Raw genomic sequence first — 19,252 nt, 5'->3', positions numbered from 1 at the left:
AATAATTATATTTAAAAAAAAAAAAGAAAAAAAAAGGATGAAAACTAAATTCTACTTGCTAATTGGGTTTCTTTAAGGAAAGCTAAAACCGCCCTAACTGAGGACTGTGTGCTGGTTACACTCAATAAGTTTTCCATTGTTAAGTCTTTATTTACCGCTTTCTTCATGTTTTCCCTTTCCCTGGTGTATTGTGTGCATTCTAGAAGAAGTATGTGTTTTACATTTTCTGTTACTCTACAGTTTGTGCATATTCCAGTCTGATGTTTTCCTATAATCCACTATTTAAACTTGTATATCCCATCCTCAGTCAGTGGCGTGTTTACCCACCACGCAAACCACGCAATTGCGTGGGGCCTCACGGGCTTGGGGGGCCCCCTACTGGCCACAAGGTGTGGGAAAGTATGTCACGTTTATTCAGACCCGAATCTAAGGTACGGATAAAGCACGCGCGAGCGAGAGATGTGGGAGTATGCACGTATGGGTTAGTATCACTGATCTATATAAATGACTGGATTGCGCATAGAACGCTTGACGTAACTGCGTGATTTGAAGCCAGCGCAGAGTTCGAGCCGCCATCTTGGTATACCCAACCGGCAGAGAGCGCCATTGACTTCCATTCAAAATCATGATCAAAATTTACCCCCTTTACCACGTATCATTTACACAAGGTTAATTTTTAGGATATGTGTACGTAAATTATTTGTTAATTCTGGTGTTATTTGCAATGTTTATGTTTTAATCGGGCAGGATAATGGATTTATAAAAAACCGTTAATGTGAGTGTGTCTGTTGCATTTGTTAATGACACGGGTATAAATAAAGTTTTTTTTGACATTCAGCTACACTGTGACGGTCAGCGTTATATCTCTAAATAAGTTTAGGTAACTTGTAAGTTTAGATAACATAATTACAAAACTAGCAAATTATTGCATGCACATACGGTACAAAGCATGATTATTTATTTAGATTTCAGAATGAGCACGTTTATTGTCATTAATACTAAATATGCTGCGGTCTGTCTGCTGATCTGATACTGTAATAAAGATGAATGTATAATAACTGTTTAAAACGCAAAATGTACAACTTTCAGTAAATAACTATTTACATGCTTTGGACGTTTGTGTTGTTATAATGTACAGGGTAACTTCACATATAAAAACGAAGACGAGTAAAGTGATGTTTTATCATTAAAATCCGATAACGTCCATTGATTTAATAGAACGTTTGGGTATACCAACATGGCGGCGCGGTGGCTTCACAAGTGTGACGTCATGCGCAATCCAGTCATTTATATAGATCAGTGGTTAGTATGCATCTCTGTGCTCTCGTAACTGCACAACATTCACTCGATGGTCAAGTTTACTTTAAAGACTTTGGGCTTCACACCTGTGATTGGTGGTTCGGTTTGATGACACGCATCTTTTGTTCCACACTCGTACAGGTATAAACATGATAAAGACACCACGCAGGGGTTTTAATCACGTCGAAAATAGACGACAAATCATATTCTGTATCTCATCATTGTCATTAAAATATCATCTTTAGTGTATTTCTAGTCTATATGCTTGTTGTATCTCACAGTAAGTTTGTTTTTGCAATATGAACATAAGAGTTTTATGTGATTCCCATCCATAAATTCAAGCAATAACCAACTTACAATGTTGTTTGCTGGTGTTAATTAGTTCAGTTTGTTAGATCAGTATGAATCTTAATCTAATGCTTCCTCTTTTTCCTCATTTAGTTTTTTTTAGTAAGATTTCAGACACTGAAGTTGCAGTTTTAATTACATTGTTTTAAATACATCCTATAATACATTTGCAAGCAAAATATATATCTGAGAGGGGCGTGAAAAATTTTTTTAAACCAAAAATTTTTGTCATACCAAACTAACAATTTAGTGTTATTTTAAGCAGCGTAAAACAAAATAAACCAGGTTTATATATCTCACTTAATTCTATATACTGAATATTATTGTTGTGCAATTAAAATGAAAAACCTTGGGCAATGCTGGGGCATGGGGGCCCCGGTTCTTGGACTTTGCAAAGGGCCACCAAAATGGTAAACACGCCACTGTCCTCAGTCTTGTAAACCATGGCTGCGTCCGAAACCGCATACTGTATAGTAGGTACTGAATTAGATGAAGTACCTACTTACTTGGCGTTAAAACAGTAGGTACTGTATAGTATGAATCCTGGTAGTATGAATGAGATTCGGACGTACTACATCCGCCATGTTGCTACATCACATACGTCATCATCACATCACGTCATGTCATTTCAGCGCGAAAACAGCCGCGTGCCTCTTCTTCTTCTTTGGATAACTCCTCGTCCGGGGCATCATGGGATAGTGAAGCGTCCATCGTATATAGGTCCTGTCCCAAATGGCACACTCCGGACTTGTGGTCCTCCTCAGAGTCCACACTTTGATGACATCACGTAGTCCAGACTTTAGGGACCCTTAATGCGAGTCCACGTGGGTGCAACGGAGTCGTATTTTGGGACAGACTCGAGCGTCACACCGGAAATAGGTAGAGAAGTTGCCCGTCAGTGTGAGCTCCTCCCTTCCGTCGTCTGATTGGTCTGATTGCTCTTTCGCAAGGACTTCTGGGTTGGTAAAGTGCGCGAAGCCTGCGGCAGTGCGGGCTTCGCTGAAGACCGCATCAAGGGGGCAAAGGAGGCGCTGATGAGCACACTTCAAAGCGTAAAAATGACAGATGGGACACCCTACGGACTCTTGGACTAAGCGAGCACGCGCAATTTAAGGCCACGAGACCGAAAGTCCACATGAAGTGCGCCATTTGGGACAGGGCCATACACTGCAAAATCTAACCGGAAGTAGTAGGTCATCCGGGTACTTTTCACATACTGTTTTTCGAATACTATGTATTCGGACATACTACTCGCCTCGCCTTCGCGTACTATATAGTATGTAGTAGGCGGTTTCGGACGCAGCACATGTTTCCTCCTGTCTTTCCAATCCACATGTCGCATGCTTTTTACGATCATTTTACGTCACCGGCGCGTCATCAAAACGGCCAAGAGGGAACATTTTTCGCAACAAAGTTAAACTACATTTGCATTTTTTTTTTTTTTTTGCACAATATAAACATCACTAATGAGATTATATTTACATTTAGTAACCCTAATTTGAATGGCATGCCAACTAATTTGAACTACTTTAAATGTTCCATTGTCAAATAATTTTCTGGCTTCTAAATAAAATTTGATCATTTATTTATGATATATTCTGTTTTTTCTCATTGTAAACAGAATATGGAATATATAGGAAATGTTTAATAACAAAAATATTTGTTTTATTGGCAAAATATATTCATAAATGTAAATACCAACATTAAACAATTTTATGTGTGATCTTATGCTGCGTTCCAGGCAACCTGTAACGTTAACCCGTAAATCACGACTTCAAAACCACGACTAACAAACTGGGAGTACATCGATTCGTACAAGTTCACAGGTGGGAAGTCACGGGTTTGGGTTTGACTGCCGTTCCAGTGCACTTTCACAGGTAGAAGGTTGTAAAAACACTTACAGGCTGCCTGGAACGCATACTCCCAGTTTAGAGGCGTAAGTCGTGGTTTTGAAGTCGTAATTCACGTGCTCAAAAACCTGCCTGGCTGGAACGCAGCATTAATTATTTAATTATGACACCAACGAAGATTAACAACCAAAATCAAATTTGTGAATCTTTATCATGATCTAATTAATGTTATATAAAATAGCATTTTCATCTCGTTTTAATGGTTGCCTTCCTTCCATACTTTATACTTGTATTGTCTTTGTGTCACCAGTTTGAAAATGTTTCAAGTTACCCTTGTTTACTAGGCTAAAGCAAAGGGGCTAAAGGTGCACACGACGAAGGCATTTTTTGTCCTCATGATGAGAGTAAGCGGTCCAGTCCATCTAATAATCTTACGGTGGCCTAGATCACTTCAAGACGTTGGGTTTAAACACCAATTGGTGTTAATAAACAGTGCAAACAGAAAAGGAAATACAAATCTTAGACTTTATTCAGTCCTCAGAAAGACATTTACTATACATGCTTCCTTTTAATTTCTGGAAATATTTAGTACGACACATGAAGCAGGATACAAAAAATTTGACATTTTTTTGATTTTGCTCTCTTCCGCGGTCGCGAACAACGGGAGGGACTGACTTGCAGCCGACATCTTACTCCAGATTGTAAAATCAGTATTTTTTCTCTGGCAAGCCCAATTAAACTAATAAATGTGACCATTTAGTGCATTAGATATGCTGTGATATGCACTGCCAAGACGGTCAAAAATATGGCGGAAGTGACGTCTTTGGTACCCATGTATAAACAAAGCTGTTGTAAAAACGTAATCTGCAGCTGCAGATAAAACCACACCAACTTTTACAGTCAATTCTTCTTTGAGCTGCCGCCCACAGCGGATACAGGACGTCATTTATAAAGTTTACAAAATCAAGTAGCCACAAGCATGGGGAAGGGCAGGAGCCCAAGGGAAGAGATGTTAGTCTCACGTCTTACACAGGTTCAAACACAACATTGTACAGAATATGAAAACATCTGGGAAAATACACAATTTACTAATTTTATTTTAATATATTTTTATTTTACTAATTTTAAAATTAATATTCAATAATTTTTTTGAAAATATTGGGTTAAGTGAAATAATTTGATAGGGTTTACTTATTTATTTATTTGTATTATTTTTATTTTTGTATTACTATCTTTTTATTTACCTCTTTCCTTTGATGTCATTCTAAGCCGCCATTAAATAAGAGAAGAAGAAGAAGAAGAAGATGTCATTCTAATGCCCACAGTCTAGTAGGTGGCGTTAATGCGCGTTTTAGTCGAGTTGCCAACCCGCCATTAAACCTGAAAGAAGAAGAATGAGTTGCCGCCATATTGTATACAGTTCAGATCGGCACTGTAAGCTTTGCAGTAAATGCACATTTAAACCGATTTGGCAACTGCCATAAAACTCTTAAAGAAGCAGCAGCAGCAGGGTAATATGACTTTAAACTATACTGCATTTTCAGTTTAAAATGTATCAGCATGTTTAATGTTGTTTGCGCGCGCGCGCGCGAGAGAGAGAGAGAGAGAGAGAGAGAGAGAGAGAGAGAGAGAGAGAAAGAGCGCTAGCGGTTTCCTATTTATAGTCTTATGCATATGTAAACAACTGATTTCAGTAACAACTATCTGATAAAATCTACGTAAGATATGTTACATTTAACTTATTACAAAAACATTTGCAAGCTGAAACGATGAGATACATTTTAAAGTACAGTAGTTGCATAATAACAAAACGGGTATAGGGATGAAACGAGTTTGATTTTTATTCAACAAACTTGTGTGCTTAATAAGTTGTCTTTTATTGTATTTCAGTAAGCATGTTAGTGAGGGTGGCATGCAGAGGAACCCAGAAGTATGTGAAGGTGACTGAGACTAATGGAGAATATAACTATCATCAGTTTCACCAGGAAGGTTTGAAAGCCGTTGTTATAACCTTTACAATTAATAACCATAATCTTTGTTATGTACATTTGTTGTAATGTAATTAATACATTTAATTTGCATCCTTACATATATAATGAAATAAGTCTCTCTGTCGACTATATAAACATTATCATGTGATATCTAAATCAATCTCATCCTAACACAGTGATTAAAAAATTTGGCCTACCATATGATGTAGACGTGACATACAAGGATTCAACAGAGACTGAGGTTGATGCAGACATTTTCAGTGAACTCCTGCTGCAAGGCAATGTCACTCTCACAGCCTGTATGGATGACGGTGTGTCTACGTACATTGGTTTGATATTTCATATGAAGTTTTCAACCACAATCTCATTCTGTGTTAAAAAAAATGAAGCTTCTGTGAACACTACAATATAAAATTAATATCTTGGACAGCAAAAAAAAAAAAAAAAAGGAGTTTACATCGGGACTATGAGTGTACATTTTAACATACAAGTACAAATGTTTCTTTTGGAAGTTCTTCAGTTAAAATGTACAGCTACCTTTGACAGGATATTTGGGCGAATTTCAGAGGTCTTGATAAAGAAGAGTCAACACTGCAAATATTTACTCTTTGCATAAACAGTGTTAATAAAGGCCTCTGACACTTATGACATGCTTGTAATTATACTCAGTATATTAACGTAACATCTGACAAAAAGATCTAAAAACACTGAAGCAGCAGACTTTGTGAAAATAATATTTGTGTCATGTACATATATTTTTATTTGTAATTGTGTAGTGAAGGTTTTAAAGCATTTTGTTTTCTGAACAGTTATTTAACTTCTGTATTTTTGTTTCGCACTTTTCTGTCTAGATTTGTCAGATGTTTCGATGTCATCATATGCGTCATTTTCTTCTAACGCATCAACCTTGTATATTGATGAACCCCTAACAAAGAAAGCAAGACTGACCGAAGACTGTACTGATAAACAAGAAGCGAAAAATGTAAGCTTTTCCAGAACAAACTCTTCATTGTTGGCTGTTGCTGATTTCAGTTATGGTAATAGTAATACATATGTATATGCATATTTAATCTACATTTGTCTGTTTCTTCATGTTACAGATGGTGAATGAGGTTCTGATGTCAAAACCCGGTGGAGCCAAAATTATGTTCGAATACAGTAAAACCCAAACCTTGTCAGACAGCACCCGCAGACAGTTGGTTAACATGCTTGTTGCTGACATGATTGAAGTATATGGGTAAGAATTAAAATATACATGGTGGACTATTCATAGCATTTAAGTTAAAGTAAAAATTGACTGGGACTGAGGTTTTTTTGTTGTTGTTTCCAATTCTCTTTCTCAATCAATCTCTCTCCTCCATTACCTAAAACAGAAGGGCACCTCCACAAACCGTGCGAACCAAGTATGCTCTTGGAATTGTTTCTGTGTTTCCTTACTTGGAGGACCCATACTCTAAAAATGGATATGTAAGTTGCTTCTAATTATACACAGTTATATAGTTAAGTAAATTGTTTTAAAGGTACCATAGAATGTAAAACTTTAATTACCTAGGCGTAGATGAATAATAAAAGTTCTGTACATGGTAATGAGATATTGTGAGCCTTAAACACGATTGTTTTCTCTTTCTTATGTAAACCTTGCATAAAAACCCCAAAAACATTTACATTTAGGAATTTAGCAGATGCTTTTGTCCAAAGCGACTTACAAAGATTAGGAAACAATAAAAATCGATGTGTCATAGGGAGGCAATAGTACAAAAGGTGTTTATAACAAGATACAAGTTTTCACTATTCTTAAACAATACGTGTTTGAGAGAAAAGAAAGAATTAGTTTAGGTATTAAAGATACAGCTTGTCTCCCTGTGACAGACTCTTCACAGTTTGGTTTACTGTTTAGAAACACCTCTTTTAAAAGAGACGAGGGACACACAGCGACAAAGTTGCTTATAATGTGAATGTACCTTAAGGGGAGATGAAGATGAGACCGGGTCAGCCATCTCCCTGACAGCTGGAAAACAGGCCAATCTCAACATAACACCAACTGTGACGTTAGAGTCATGATGTATGCCCCAACATTAAATTACACATTACATTAAGTACAATATTGTTACAATGGTAACAAAGTTGTGACTGCTGAGTTAGCGATATATGCTAGTTAATGCTATATGTTAGCATTTAGGCTGAAGTGAAACTCTTGACGCTACAGTTACGTTTTGCAGTTCCATATAAAAAACACACACTTCCCACTCAGAAACGTCAATTAACAATCTATAAACAATTGATTATTCCTCAAATTCCGTATCTTCATCTTATACAGGCTCAAACATAAGGTCTGTTTACACGCACACAGATCTTCTGAAGGAGCTGCTCTAAGAAACAGCCAATCAAAGCAGAGCTCAACATTATTATTCATGACCCTTTCAAATAAGGTAATAATAGAACATTTAATTCTAAGGGCAAATCCTAGGGTTGTAAATGGAAATGCAAATTTTTTTTCTGGATAATATTTGCAATATTTGAAAATTCTGTCACCATTTACTCACTCTCATGTTGTTACAAACCTGTATAAATTTCATTCTTCTAGTGAACACAAAGGAAGATATTTTGAGAAATGTTTGTAACCAAACCGTTCGTGGACCCCATTTACTTCCATAGTATTATTTTTTTCCTACTATGGAAGTGAATGGGGTCCACGAACGGTTTGGTTACAAACATTTCTCAAAATATCTTCCTTTGTGTTTATCAGGAAAAGGTAAATTTTACAGGTTTGTAACAACACGAGGGTGAGTAAATGATGACAGAATTTTCAATTTTGGGTGAACTATCCCTTTAATAAAGCCACATACTTTCTGTGTAGATATCAGAGAACAATTTAACACATTAGCCGTGTTTGCACTATCGGGCTTCAAGCGGGCGTGCCAGTGCCTGCCGAGGCCTGTCGCGTTTACATTGTCACTTCCGGGGCATGATCGTGGGCACTTCCTGGTGCTTCGTTGGGGCTTAAGGCTCGGCTTTTCTGGCCCGCCAAATACCTTGGGCCAGAGCAGGCTTCTCGGGGCTAGGGGAATGGTAAAGGTCAAAGGCGGAGTTTATCTGAGTCTCTGGCAAGATGCGCATTCATCTGTCTACAGATTAAACTGTATATTTAAAACTTTTAAAAAAATGGGATCACCAGGAATTTACTGTTCAACGGGATCACCAGGAATTTACTGTTCAACGGAAGATGCCTGCTATGTTTTTACTTCGGACTGAAGAAAATGATCTGCATATGTAAAAAACAAAGACCCGTTACAACGCCGAACTCGTCATGCTAAGGATCCGGCACACACCGGAGCAAACATCGGGAGAAGTTTATAAAGTTTCGGGCACAGAACAAAGTGTTTAAAGTGCAACAGTGCTGAGAAATTAAAGATGTGTGTTGGATCATCGATTCATCGTCCATGTATTAAAGAAGCGATCACTCGAGTCACGATGGTATCTACAGTCGGTGAGTTAACTTGTTTACTACATAACGTTTACATACAAAACACTTAAAATACAATACAAATAACGATTGCATAAGTGTCTTACATGGGTGTTTATTTTGTTTTTTGTGTTATATTGTCATCTCTGTTGAATTTTTTAGTCAGCCCTTAGAAAAAGTAACCATGGTTTTATTATATTAGTCATAGCCATGCTTTCTGGTATTTTGGAGATTAATTTTACTCTTAAAGCAAACTTTATATGTGGGTATACTGTATGTGTTTTTACAAACCCTTTATACAAAACGTCACATGTGCTGCTATATTTTTTTGTGTCCGTTTTACAGAAAAAATGCCAACGTAAAGCTTTCAGTTTGTCATCCAGGAGTTTTTATTTTGTATATGAGAGATGACACATCAACAGATGCAAGAGCAGAAGATGAAACGAAGATGATGATGATGAGACGACAGGAGCCATCAATGTTGAAATCCGACGAGAGGAGATGTCTTTAAATACACCTGTTTGTGCACTGATATAAACTACATATGTAAATAAAGTACCCCGCTATTATTACTAAGGCTGCTTGTCAGTTTATTGAAAATGATTGCTTAATAAGGATCACATCCCAACGAAACACAGAAATGCTAAGATGCAACAAAATGGTAAATATAACCATCATTAACTTAACCACTGTAACATAGCTTTTTAAATACTTGTGTATATTCCCAGTTGATTCTTAACGAGCAAATCTTCTAATGATTTCTCAAACGTTTTGATTTTTGAGATGCAAGTAAAGTGATTTTCAGTCCTATTCAGCTATTCGAGGCAGTTCTTTAAAGACAAAAGTATTCATTGATTGACACATTATTGAAATAGCTATTTGACCGTTACCTTGTGTTTCATGTGATGCTCAACTATTAACGTTTTCATGATTAAAGATATCACACCTCTTATAATGTGTAAGTATGTTTACATCGCCATAGAACTATAATTACACTTAACGTTTACACTTACACTTAAAAACTACACTTAAAAACTTAACATTACATATTTAGACACGTGCATACCTGTATTTTAAAATAAGATTATTTTACATGTAAAACTAGAACTTGTTATATTCTTTAAAATGTTGTGTATATAGTATAATGGCACATTAGGTAGATGAACGCATTGTGTGTGTAATTAATTCGTAAAGTTTACTTCTTAAAGGCGCTCTAAGCGAATTGACGTGTTTTAGACCATAAAACATTTTTTGTTACATACAGCAAACATCTCCTCACTATCTGCTTGCTGCCTGTCCGCTGATCAAACTGTAAAAAAAAGCGATCTCTGTAGACAGCCCAGGCTTCACAAACGGCAATATCAACATATGGCCAAACCTAGCACCACAAAACAAAACAGGGTTCCGGCCAATAAACGACAAAAAGGATTTGGGGGTGGGGGTTGGGCGCGTTCATGAAAGCACGGAAGGGAGGGGGAAGGAGTTAGCTACGCTCCGTCTGTTTGAAAACAATTCAAATGTCAACAAAAACTAACGTCTCGCAGATTCGCTTAGAACGCCTTTAAAGATCTGATATTTTCTCGTCGTGAGATCGCTTGTGTGCAGCCAACATAAACTGCAAGAGTAACACCGCGGATGGAGCAAACGTCTCTATCTTCTCATCTTGGCTTTCACCGTGCAAACAGCCGCCTCAGTTATGTTTGTTGTATGATGATGCGATCTAACTCCCATCTCCTGTCAGATTGAAGTGACTTCCTCACGGTAAAACAGGCGGAGTTGTGTGACGTTAGATCCAGGTAGGCGTATTAAGGATGGGTTTTTCTGAAGCGCTGCGGCGCTATTGGCTTGACAATGCAAACACGTCTGGATTTTGGCTACGCAGCTGGAGGTCGGAGGCTATTGGCTCCGTAAGGCTCGTTTGAAGCCCTGGCTCGCACAGGCCCGATAGTGCAAAAGCAGCTATTGTGTCAATGCATTCTTTGGCACCTTTAAATAATTTTTGTTTCAAGGCAATCCAAGGTTGATTTTGCGAATTCATTTTTACATTTTAGGAACATTTCTATGATGCATCAAGTGGTACTGGTTACCTGGCCTGGCGTTTAAAGACAGTGCAGAGAAATACTCACATTGGTGAAAAACACAGACCTGAGTCACCTGACACTAGCAATGGACCATTGTCAGAGAGGGAACCCTTTTCAACCACAGAACAGCTGACCGGTGATGAGTACAGAGAGGCAATATCAGTTATGAAACACACTTCAGATGACACGGTAATTATGGAAAAAATGAAGGCAACTTTCCAATACAGACAGTCTATGGCTCGTAATCCTCAGATGTCCCAAGATGTCTTAGACTTGTTCCCTAGGTTTCTGGACACACCTGGCCTTGTAAGTATAAACTTGTCTGTATCATACTCTTGACCATCAATGTATTTTTGTGGTATTTATTTATTTATTTATTTTTTTCGTTTTTCCTGTATAAGATTAAACAGGATTTTTCCATGCTGTTTGGAGAAGTGATCTCGGAAAAGTTTCTGGCAAAGTGGTCAACTTTCTTCAAACCCAAAGTAATCAATGAAGCCAAAGGATTGTCCACTAATTACCACATTGAGGAACTCATCAGAGATGCTCAACATGAATCTGATGATGGTGAGATGAAATAACATTCACAGCAATCATATAGGTGGAATTCCGTCATGTGATGGAATTACGTCATGCCGCCATCTTGAGGACCTACCGAGATCCAGTTAGGGCTTTTTATTCGATATTTGAATATGCATTCGAACGTGACGTGAAATATCCACATTCGAACTATAAATAAACCATCCGGTTTTTAAAATGCCATATGTAGCGCATTTTTTACAGTAACACCTCGTAATTGGAAGGAGGCTGAGGGTGAGACCGACGACGACTGTGCGCAAGAGAGGGTTTCAAATTGGACCAACATGAACCTCATGTGCATGTCAAGATAGAATTATAGTTTGTATATAAAATTACATATTTATGTTTATAGTGTTAAATATTATAGCACAATAAAAAGCTTGTGTTAATACGTTAGCATTATGAAATTAGCATGTATGAAGATACTTTCATCATTTTTACAACGCAATGTAAACTTTATATTAAACAACAACAGCATTTGTCTTGTAAACATGTTAGAAGCAGGGTTATCCCTGAAATTAAGGGTTATGAAATTCCCGCTCTGAAGCAGGGTTAGCACCACTTGTGCGGGTTTAACCCCGCATTGCGGTGCCAAACGCATGCAGGGTGAAACGAAGCAGGATTAGAATGTTGTGACTCAATGTTTAGCAACAGACAGCCAATCAGAAACTGAAGAGCATGTACCGCATATCATAATCTGTGTACTTAAAACACTTAAATTGGAGTACTTAAAACAGGAGACTTAAAACATCCAAGAGTGATTTACGTTGCAACCTGTTCTGTGACTGATGCAGAAGCGGGGGACAAGCGGTTATTTAAAGCCACAGTGTGCTATTCGGTCAGTAATTCAGTCATGACTGTTGATACCCCAAATATGCAAATGAAAATGTTTAGTGGTGCAACGGATCACAAAACTCACTGTTCGGATCAAATTACGTTTTTTGAGGCACAGATCGGATCATTTTTCAGATCAGCAAAAAAAGTATGGAGAAATTCTAATAACAAATCAAGAAATTACAGATCGGATCATTTTTCAGATCAGCAAAAAAAGTATGGGAAAATTCTAATAACAAATCAAGAAATTACAAACATTAATAAAAAATAACAAAGTTGCACATTAAGTAAGGTCTAAAATCATTAGGTACAGAAATCAAATGAATCATAACACTACATTTATTTGGATTAATTAAATGTATTTATTATATTTTAAAGCTTCAGAAGTGATTTTCTCTTTGTCTAGGGTTGTTTGATTAACATTAATGACACAGACTTAAGTAGGTCAATTGAGCTTACTGTCTCTTTAAGAAATATGCACAGAGTGTGTGCACTACTGAGTCCCCTTAAACGAGCGCACACACACAGACAGAGGGCGCATTACAAACGGCGCAGCATAACAGTCGTCCCACATAAAAACGTTACTTTTTTTTTCATTGCTCTATTAGCCAAATGTATTAAAATAAACTACAGTATGAGAGAGAGTAGCGCAACTCTGTGACGTTTACACATCGAGAGTTCTGATCTTTGAAGGATGATTACGTCTGACTTGAGCTGGACCAGATGCATTCAACCGCACGTGCGTTTGTGCGTAAAGTAAACTGCTTACTTTAGCGCCTTTTTGCAGTTAAACTGTTTAAAATCACTTGAATGTTAACATTTGCAAACCTTTGAAACAGTAACAAATGATAAACTTTCCCTATTTAAATTTGCGTATTAATCAGCAAATCACATGCGAGCCGAACCGTGGGTCATGAATCAACTGCGATCCGTTACACCACTAAAAATTTTATCCCAGGGTTAAGGAATACACAGTGTTAAATATCAGATTATGAATACCCAGGGTTATCTCTTAACCCCTGGTTAAGTATGAACATTTTGAAATGGATAACCTTTTTCACAAACAATGTTCTTAATGCTCGAGTTCATGTATAGAGACACAGGTGATACTTTGAGCAAAGTATCATGTTGTGTCGAGCCTTCTTAGTGTTGTAAAAATAGCGATTTTGATGCTCACAACATATTGAAGGCATAGCTTAGTTGTAGTTCTTTTGCAACCACTTCAGGTACTCAAAATGGCGGAAGACAAGTGAGTGACGTCAGCTGAAACGCGTCTATAGGTACAAGCACCAAAGATGATCATGACTGTGGTGCTACCTGATCCATGATAACATTTTGAATTCTGGTTTTGACAATTAAAACTAGAGATTTGGATACTTTTAGTTTAAGTCAAATTAGTTTTTTATTTGTATTTTTTGGTTCATATATAAGTATAAAGCAAGTTATTACCAAAACAATTAAGTTAATGTGTTGAATAAAGATTTGGTTTTATGGAAACATGTTTATGTTTTACCTGTAGACTCAACTGGTTGGGACAGCGACATCTCAGCCTTACTGTTGCTCCTCTGTCTCCTACCCCCAACTCCAAAAGGCCAAAGAAAGGCAGGCAAAATAAGTCCCCTTCAAGCAGCTGACCATCTAGTAAGATTTCTGAAGGTATGTTTTTAATGTATTGGCTAGGAAAGGATGACACTTGCATATAACCTGTTCATGAGATTCACTTTCATTGTCATGTTTTTTTTTTCAGAAGGGAACCAGCATTCCAGCATTTCTGGAGAGTTTTGGATCTGCACAGCCTTTCCTGTTATGTGTGGGAGAAAATAAGAAGAGCCTACAGAGGTTCTTCATTATTGTGGACATGAAAGCAATTCCGTGCAAGGCTCAGACATCTGTGGGGGCATTTGATGAACTTTTTAAAGCACACTTTGTGTTCAGCACATCATACAGTGAAAGTTTGTCAAGCTTTTACACTTTCATCCAAACTGCCATTTACAACATTGATGCTGGTACCTCCAAAGAAAGGCCGAGAGTCAGAGAGTTGCGAGCAAGGTTTCTTAGTGGAAAGAATTGATTTTTATGAAACTATGTTCAAAGCAGGTTTACATGTTGTTGTTTTACAGGATGTGTGTGTAGACCATGCATGGCATTATTTATTGTAATGGTAATAAAAAACAGACTGTTATTGTGATTGTTATTAACCCTTACAAGTCCCTAGGGGTCAAAATTTCTTCTCTTTAGTTAAAAAATGTCTCCCTTCATCTCAAGATTTTGTGACTTTTCTACATTATCTGTCTATATCCATATTAAAAAACTGGGCTTGATTTAGTCGTTCTGACGGTGTGTAATTTTTTTACAGAAGAGGCCCTTGGAGGTCAAATTGACCCCAATTGAAAATGAATGGGAAATTCAAAAAAATATTTTTTTGTCAAAAAAAAACAATGTATCCAGAATAAATCTGAAAATTTCAACACAAAAAAAGAAGGCCTGGTACTAGAGCACAAATGCAATATAGAACACACACACACAAAGGTATGACTGCCACAGAGAGCATTTTTTATAGAATTTGGAAAAAAAAGCCACAGATGCAGAACAAAGATGAAAATTAGTGGGCTCTAATGGTCACATAATTGCATGCACACACACATTAATTCAAAGTCACACAAGCACGCAGACACACACACTTGCATTGTCAAATGTCTGTGGCATTTTGTAAAAAGAAACATTTCAAAATACATCAAAAACTTAAAAAAATTATACTGTTTGAAATATGTCCTTTAAAGTTAATATATATATATATATATATATATATATATATATATATATATATATATATATATAAATTCACTAAAGTCAGTGTTCGACTGGGGGTTCCCGGACCTCCTATAAGCCTTGAGGCCTGGTTTTTATTAAAATTAAAATACTACATGAATTAAAAATTCTTATGTTGCGCTGTCACAAAACGATACTGTCTATTATTTGTCCCAATTTCGCAATAAACTAATTCAAATGATTTCTGTCTGAAATAAATATAAACTCGCAAGTGCGCCTCATGCTTTCCAGGAGGAATTGACAGACGAGTTTATGTCTCTGTCTGCGTGTGGATTATTTTTACCTCAGTGGCGGTAAGACTATTTAGTATGGAAGCCCATTTCCCCCACATAAGAAAAAAAATCTTTTTAATTATGAGATAAAAAGTCGAAATGATGACTTTAAAAGTCGTAATTATGAGATAAAAAAGTCAGAAATATGGCATAATTGGTCATTGTTGACATAAATATGGGAGGCCGTTCAGGAAATAATTAATTCGTAATGTGTTGAAGGATCCTACCTTAGATCCTCACGTGCAGAATGTTTTTATTATTGTGTTTTTTTAGTTTTATTCCTAATCATTTATTTACATAATCAACATAATCATTTTATAATCATTAGTTATACATATAATTAAGTATTTAATTATTTTATATTATTTTATCATTATCAATTTCTTTATTATCATTTTTATCATTATATTTTCATTTATTCATTCATCATTATATTTCTATATTTTATTATATTATTAATTAATTCATTCATTCATTATATTTCTATGTTTCATCTGTCTTATTGATTTCATTGTTGTTAAGTCTTATAGTGGTCTCGCATTTGTGTTGTCATGAGCTGTCCTGTCTCTCTGTAAACAGAGATAGATAAAGATAATATTTATGGAAGCTCAAGGTTTTTGGGATGTTGCTATTAAGCATTTTGGTATAACAGTGCATGTTGAATTCATGCTTGTTAGACATGGGTTGAACGAGGTTTGAACATTGAAACATATGCAACTGAAGCTGTCCATCAATATAACTCTGTTCTATTTTATCATCTAAACCTTCGTCTCATGTCCTCTGCTTTTGTGTTTTTATCAGCAGTTTGTGTCTTTATCACTATTGTCCTGTCTATTGGGTGTTCTACTACCTATTTGTACTATATGCAGTGTTGTAATGTAACGAAGTAAAAATATTTCGTTACTGTACTTAAGTAGAAATTTCACGTATCTGTACTTTACTTCGCTATTTAAATTTATGTCAACTTTCACTTTTACTCCACTACATTTTCTAGATAGAATGTATACTTTTACTCCGATACATTTTCACTAAGCATATTCGTTACTCGTTACTACAAAATAAAATCAGAAGAAATGTGTGCGACCTCAATAAGGGAGGTTTTGGCGAATCAGTGCTTCTAGATTACATTTCGCACGCTCCGCACACTCTATTTCACGTACACTCCCGTGTCGAACCCCGACGATGAACAGGGTGAGAAAGCTAACGTTATACACCCATGGCGGTATTTGTAAGAAATGTTTGTGTACATTGGAATTAACGATTACCGAATAAAGCGCGTCTTAAGGTCTTGACACACCGGGACGTTTTTCGTGCGCGTTTATCGTCGCCGTTTAACGTGACGTTTTTCTGCTTTCACACCCAAAAGATTTTTACTGCCGAGTGAGGTGCAAATTCACCCCCTGGACATTAGATGGCGCTTAATACAAAACAGATATATGCCGGTACACAAGGGGGCGCAGCGAAACTTTATACTTCTGTTCTGACACTCACTTGTCACACAGAAGAAGAAAGCCACACGCTAGTCAATAACAAGTCATATGCTTGCTTTTACCAAAACATGGATATTACTAGTAGCAGCTCGATTTCTAACAGCAGCAACTGTACACAGCAACTGTGACTAATTCAACTCACCAACAGGACTCAACATCAGTTACAGGGGCGTCGCTAGACCCCTTTTACTGGGGCATGTGCCCCAATGTAAATCTTCTGTGCCCCAGTGTAAATCTCAAGTTTACATTTTAGCATTTAACTTTTGTATTCATTTTCAAATATAATCGAGGAAAAACGGATCTATATGCAATGTACTTACCCAATTCACGTTTGAAAAAGCGACGCAGCAGTCGCACTGATGCGTGCACACACCAATTCAAGTCCGTGCGCATCTATTCAGACATGCGCAGCCGCAAACAAAAGTTCAGGTTAGGCTACGCGATTGAGTTGACTTATGAAAACATGACGAGACTAAAAAAACATGAGTACGTTTGTAAATAATAATAATAATCTTTTTTTGACTCGATCGTTATTGGCTCATGTGATGGGCATTAGAAATGTTTTGTGCAAAGCAGGGAAAGGGAAGCAAAAAATGAGAGATGATGAGTTTAAGACAAATTACATCTTTACCGAGTCAGGTCTTAAACATTAGAGGAAAAATCTCAAGTCTATGGAATTGCATTGTTGCTGAGAAAATCAACATAATGTATGTGTTATACTGTTCTGTATTTTCAGATATGAAATTAATATTTAGTTCACTAGCTCTAAGACATTACATAAACAGTTAGCAGTAACTAAGATTTTATTTTAGTAGCAGTCATAAAAAGAAAAATATTTTTGTAAAAAATAAGTTATTAATCATTGTTATGTAAAATGCAAATGTGCATCAAAATATTTTCTCTGCTGTCATTATTATCAAACATTTTAGGCTTCAAACATGTTAATAATGTTAAGCATATGAAGATACTTATACTTATAATACTTAAATATTTTTAAATACATGTTTTTTCTTTCCCAGTACTTATTGCAGTGTAGGAATAGTGGGTTAAGAGAAGGAAATTGTATAGAAGTGTTGCACACGGACACTGCAGGCTTTCAAGAAAAAAGTAAAAAAAAAATGGGGGGCCTGTGCCCCAGTAGAGCTTTATATCTAGCAACGCCCCTGATCAGTTGACAGTATGATCATGTGAACTACGATCTTTTCTGATAAAAGCAAACTGTGCATTAGAGTTATAGTCATTATAATTACCATTTTGAAAACGGTGTGTTTATATGTATTCTTTGTACAAACAATATCTCCATGTCCTTAAATACATTTTTTAAATAAAATCTATTTGATTCTATTCTTTTATCATCGGCTAATATATCAGCACTCTCCACATAAAATTTACTATTTTGATATAACACGTTATATCAAAAAATTAAAGCTCTTTTACAAAATAAAAGGAAATAGGTGATCCGATGTGTGTATTTTTAACTAATCTTCTACAAGCACTTTCTGTGTTAACAATTTTCTCACATTTCCTGCCAAATGTATTGTATTTTGTGATTTGGCTAAGGAAGTAGGTGTGTAGTTATTACAATAAGAGATCAACAATACTGATCTAAAAATATATGAATAGTGTCAAAATGGCACGTTATTTACAATTCGTTTTTTAATCAAACATTTATTTTTGTAAAATGAACTGCAGTTTGCAATGACAATCAGAGACATGACAGTAAAATCAAATAAAACAGGAGTCAGAAATGTTGGTCCAGAAAAGTCACAATGGCTATAGTGCAACTGAACGGTAGTGCAAATCAACATTTAGAAATTAGACATTTTCAAATGTATTTCTAAAATGTATAAACACTTAAAATACATAAGTAAAATGGTATATAATAAACATTAATTTGTGTGAACAAGAACTGGCAGAGCTGTAGAGCAAAAAAGTTACAATGATAGAAGTCTAAGTGAACTGTAGTGCAAATAAACATATGTATGAAATGTACATGTTCAACTGTATTTCTTGAATGTATAAACATTTAAAAAAAAACTAAATAAAATGGTATATAATAAACATCTATAGGTGTGACCAAAAACTGGCAGAGCGCTCCTTCTGTGCTCCTCTTTCTTCTGTGCACTGCTTTAAATTTTTTCCCTTTAGCATCTTTTGATAAGAGGTACCTCTCCAGAGATACGTCTCGGACTGTTTTCTTTTGTTTAGATTGGACC

At 36.3% G+C, this 19,252-nt stretch overlaps 1 protein-coding gene across 2 annotated transcripts; it reads left to right on the top strand.

The window, feature by feature from the left end:
• Positions 1-4,867: 4,867 nt before the first annotated feature.
• On the top strand, positions 4,868-14,770 carry LOC135744714 (uncharacterized). 2 transcript variants are annotated; one of them, XM_065263023.2, is made up of 10 exons: positions 4,868-5,008; positions 5,388-5,486; positions 5,665-5,799; positions 6,340-6,470; positions 6,589-6,725; positions 6,862-6,955; positions 11,003-11,338; positions 11,434-11,599; positions 13,965-14,101; positions 14,193-14,770. In XM_065263023.2, exons 2-10 carry the CDS (start codon positions 5,393-5,395, stop codon positions 14,514-14,516), a joined length of 1,554 nt encoding a protein of 517 aa, XP_065119095.1. In that variant the 5' UTR covers positions 4,868-5,008; positions 5,388-5,392; the 3' UTR covers positions 14,517-14,770. The 2 variants fall into 2 exon arrangements, with proteins under 2 accessions (XP_065119095.1, XP_065119094.1); XM_065263022.2 differs by having other exon boundaries at positions 5,665-5,817.
• The last annotated feature ends 4,482 nt before the right edge of the window (positions 14,771-19,252 follow it).

Source organism: Paramisgurnus dabryanus, chromosome 5, assembly GCF_030506205.2.
Source record: "Paramisgurnus dabryanus chromosome 5, PD_genome_1.1, whole genome shotgun sequence".
Taxonomy (NCBI): Eukaryota; Metazoa; Chordata; class Actinopteri; order Cypriniformes; family Cobitidae; genus Paramisgurnus; species Paramisgurnus dabryanus.
Note: the sequence above shows the minus strand (reverse complement) of the source record. Positions and strands in the feature narration are given on the sequence as shown.

Coding starts and splice junctions, on each gene's coding strand:
- LOC135744714 (XM_065263022.2), top strand. CDS start 5,393: ATGTTAGTGAGGGTGGCATGCAGAGGAACCCAGAAGTATGTGAAGGTG. Junction 11,339..11,433: donor TTCTGGACACACCTGGCCTT/GTAAGTATAAAC, acceptor TTCCTGTATAAG/ATTAAACAGGATTTTTCCAT. Junction 14,102..14,192: donor ATCTAGTAAGATTTCTGAAG/GTATGTTTTTAA, acceptor TTTTTTTTTCAG/AAGGGAACCAGCATTCCAGC.